This window comes from Drosophila miranda, chromosome XR (genome assembly GCF_003369915.1).
Source record: "Drosophila miranda strain MSH22 chromosome XR, D.miranda_PacBio2.1, whole genome shotgun sequence".
Taxonomy (NCBI): domain Eukaryota; kingdom Metazoa; phylum Arthropoda; class Insecta; order Diptera; family Drosophilidae; genus Drosophila; species Drosophila miranda.
This window is the reverse complement of record NC_046674.1, coordinates 45,703,010-45,707,193: the sequence shown is the minus strand read 5'-3', so window position 1 is coordinate 45,707,193 and position 4,184 is coordinate 45,703,010. Positions and strand designations below refer to the sequence as shown.

Below are 4,184 nucleotides of genomic sequence, written 5' to 3'. Positions count from 1 at the left end.
AAATCTCAATTCGTTACAATATAAATAAATTAAAACATATGCTAAGTAGGTATTCTTGCATACATTTTCTGACCGATTTGTTTTTACAGTTTAAGGCTGCTCCCACGAATTTTTCCGTTTTATTTATACTTTTTCCATATTCACTGGTATAGAACGAATAACACTATATTTTTGATATAATGAATAAACCTTGCACTCGGAAACGGTGTTTCGTGCCTCGTGTTCCGCACGTGACGACTGTTGCCTATTAGCTAGTATTGTGAATAATAATAACACATTTTCGAACGATAAGCTGAAAAAACACGTCTGGTTGATACGGTAGCTGATATTCAACTAGTTTATTTATTTGTTTAGTTAGCATACGTACACTGCCGATCAATAAAATAGACTCAATGAATTTTTTATAGGAAATTTCATTTTAAAAATCAAGATACGAATGAATTTGGAAAATATATATTTTTTAAATTTTCAAGATTCCATTCTTTAATGAAAAAAATAAAAAATTGGAGTTATTATTCAAAAGGTTTTTTATCGATCAATGGAATACACTCAAGTGCTTAAAATTAATATAAATGAAAAAGTTTTTCAGAATCTTAATGTTAAATTGTATTTTTATAATAAAGTCTGATATGATATCATAAAGTCTGTTTAATAATGGGTGTAGCCACCCTTATTAGAAATGACTTCGAAAATTCGTTTTGGCATTGAATTATTCAGGGACTCCAAATAGTCCAGGGATACACAAAGTCACAAAGTGTTTCATCTTTTGCTATAAAGACATTATCATACAACTATAAAGGACTAACTCGTAACCAAAACTAATAGATGTCATAGACAAACGCCTAGTAACTTATTTTTTCACCTATAATATCAATCTTTGAAAAAAATGGCGGATAGCGATGATGATAGTGTAGCGTCCTTTAAGACGGCTAAGGAGATCAGCCCGTCGCGTGGGAAAACAATTTTTCCTCTAATGAGCCACGAGTTGAGCTCGCTGGAAAGGAAGCTTAATCGAATCGTTTACATACAGCAGGCAGACGCGGCTTATCACAAAGCACTTAACGATATGCGAGATCAGTTGAGCATATCAGTGATTGCGGAGCCTAGTTTATATGGACGCCACAGACCCGTAGCGGTGCTAGTGGTGGCCACGGCCAATCAGACATATGTGTTCGATATCCAGGCACTGGGCGCCTTTTTTCCCGAGTTGAAAAAGCTGCTGGAGGCTAAATATCCGAGAAAAGTGGTGCACTATAGTCATCGTATTACCGATCAGCTGTTCTATAAGTACCAAATTAAACTGACTGGATTGAGCGACACATTTGTGGCTCTGTGCGTAGCCCGGCAAGATAAAAGTGCCTGCTCATTGCCAGAAGCGATTTCGTCAGTGCTTAATATTCCTCTAAGGGAACTGCTCTGCGACGAGGTCACCGGGGTAAGTGAGTCTCGCCAACTTTTCACAGCACGCCCGTTGAGCGGGGACCAGTTTCGTTTTCTGGCCAGGATGGCCATACTGCAGCACCAAATGCACGACCGGCTGACCTTTGGCCAAATTTGTGCAGGGATGCAACGCATGTCTGCTACATTTAGTCAAAGCTTCTGCCGTTACCGAAATGGGTACGATGTAGCACCTTATATGGGTCCCAAAAGTCGATTTGGCTTCCAATACATCGATGCGTACTACAATTCAGCCGTAGGCTCTCTGCCGGTGGCCTATGAAAGTGATCCTGCAGAAATATAAGCAATTAATCAAATTTTCATTGAAGAAATAGAATCCCTGAACTGAAAAAGAGAAAGAAGAGACCTGAATTTCAGCATTAAAATAGTAAATAGTAAAATAGTTATCATACCTTCCGAACATAGATCTAATTTGATTTATTGATCTAATTTGACCGTTGAATGAAATCATTAATACAATACCACTGCCATAGGCAGTTACGAATATTTCGCTTCATGCGTTTTTGATGGCATGGTTCAATGATGCAACATCTTCAAATTGTTTTCCGGATTCATACACTTTACGCGAAAGCCATCCCCATACGTTCTCTATTATATTCAGATCAGGAGAGTAAGGTAGCCACTCCATTAATGCAAAATTTTGGTCTTTACCACTCTAGCAGTATGGATTGGGGCATTGTCTTGCTGAAAAGTCCAATGTAATGTCTTTAAAATATTGGAAAAGTAGGGAAATGACATTTGGAGTAGCTCTTTGTAACGAATGGCATTCATCTTACACGAGACAAACTGGATTTCAAATGTGCCGTAATAAGAGATGGCACCCCACACCATTATACCCTCCTCACGACTATGTCGACGGGTCAAATGATGTTCTTTCTTTCTTAAATCATGAAAGTAATAATTAAACCCATCTGGTCCATCCAAATTAAATCGTTTTTCATCAGAAAAAACGGTTCGGTACCATTCGGTTTTCCATGTCATATGATCCCGAGCAAAAAGAGAGCGAGCTTTTTTACGAACGTCAGTAAGTGGTGGTTTTTTTTTGTATTTTTAAAGTATTTTATCTTTTTTCTCCGTTGTTAGAGCTTTACCACGATCCGTTCTATATTAAAATAATTGAAAAGTTCAAGAGGTATTTAAATGCAACTTTTACCGTGTACAGCTTAAAGCCTTTGAGTCTATTCTAATGATCGCCTAAAAAGCTAATTTTTCGGCATTGGCTAAGCAAAATGGAAATAAATCATAACTGTAAAATTTATACAGTTCACTCTCATTCCTCTATTGTGTCAACTGTACTGCTCTAACAAACACAACAAAACTTTCGTCGAATGCTTAACTCACATATGAGAGAATCAAATTGTATAACCAAAAATGCATTCAGTCTATTCTATTGATAGGCAGTGACATCACTGTAGAGGGCTACTTTTGCAAATATTCATACTTAAATACTAAAATCTCGATTTCCCGATTTTATATTAAGTTTAAAACCAATCCTGGAACTAAATTTCATGATATGTCAAAATTTCAGCTCAATCGGTGGAGAACTTTTGGACTTTGGAAATGAGTTGCAAACCAACAACATTTTTATATGTATAACACTATGCAACACATTTCCGCTGTGAACCAAAAATTCTTTTCTTAAAGATTTGGGGCTTTAAAAATTGTTAGTGAATTTTTTTTAATAGATTTGGTTTTTTTTATAATTGTTTAAAATTTTATTTAACAAAATTTTTTTTTCTGTCTTTGTGCTTCTTTTTTTACATAACTAAAGTATCTTACGCCTGGTTGTATTGAACTTTGCAGTTCTGAAAAGCTGATAAATGCAGCTGTAAATCCCAAACACTTTGTAGCTTAAACTTACCGTCTTAAAAAAATTAAATTTTTAAATTTAAATTGATAATTTTGCAAAATTTGAGTTTGATAATTCGGGGAAAGTCGAAAAAAAAATCTTGAGCTTACCGTCTAGGCCGCTCTAACCATTCAATAAGGGACCGTAACTGTTATAAGTTTTAAAATAAAAATTATAATTTAACAATTATTTCCCAATTTAAATTGAAAAATTCTGAAGTAACACTTATTTTTAATTTTTATTAAAAAATGTATGAGTAATAAAAAAAATATATTTTTTCCATACAAATAAAAAATAACATTCATTTATACTCTTAATTTTTTCAAAATTAATTTTTATGATTTAATAACATTCAATTGATACATAGCTTGTCTTTCAAAGACGAATATTAAGGATCATACTATTTTCTTTTATATCCATTTTTATACCCGATACTCAAAATGAGTAGAGGGGTATATTAGATTCGTGGTGAAAGTGGATGTGTGTAACGTCCGGAAGGAAGCGTTTCCGACCCCATAAAGTATATATATTCTTGATCAGCATCAATAGTCAAATCGATGGAGCCATGTCTATCTGTCCGTCCGTCTGTCCGTCACTATGAGCGACTAGTGCTCAGAGACTATAAGAGCTAGAGCAACGATAGACTTCTGTAATATGTCACTGTTACAAGTGTATTGCAAAATTTCGCCCGTCCCCACAAAGTACGAAAATCTGTGGCATCCACAGATGTCAGAGACTATTAAGGCTAAAGCAATAAATTTTGGTATCCACACTCCTGTTAGATCCATCTGATACAAGTGTATTTAAAAATTTCGCCCCACCCCTTTCCGCCCCCGCAAAGGACGAAAATCTTTAGCATCCACAGATCTCAGAGACT

At 35.3% G+C, this 4,184-nt stretch overlaps 1 protein-coding gene across 1 annotated transcript; it reads left to right on the top strand.

The window, feature by feature from the left end:
- Positions 1–886: 886 nt before the first annotated feature.
- Positions 887–2,656, top strand: LOC117186106 (protein Exd1 homolog). Its single transcript, XM_033386201.1, has 2 exons — positions 887–1,435; positions 2,621–2,656. The coding sequence occupies exons 1-2, from the start codon at positions 887–889 to the stop codon at positions 2,654–2,656; spliced, it is 585 nt and encodes a 194-aa protein (XP_033242092.1).
- Positions 2,657–4,184: the final 1,528 nt, after the last annotated feature.

What these genes read in the sequence shown, in the direction of transcription:
- LOC117186106 (XM_033386201.1), top strand. Translation starts at nt 887, where the DNA reads ATGGCGGATAGCGATGATGATAGTGTAGCGTCCTTTAAGACGGCTAAG. An exon ending in TCTGCGACGAGGTCACCGGG is followed by an intron (nt 1,436 to 2,620) that starts GTAAGTGAGTCT and finishes TACCGTGTACAG; the next exon opens with CTTAAAGCCTTTGAGTCTAT.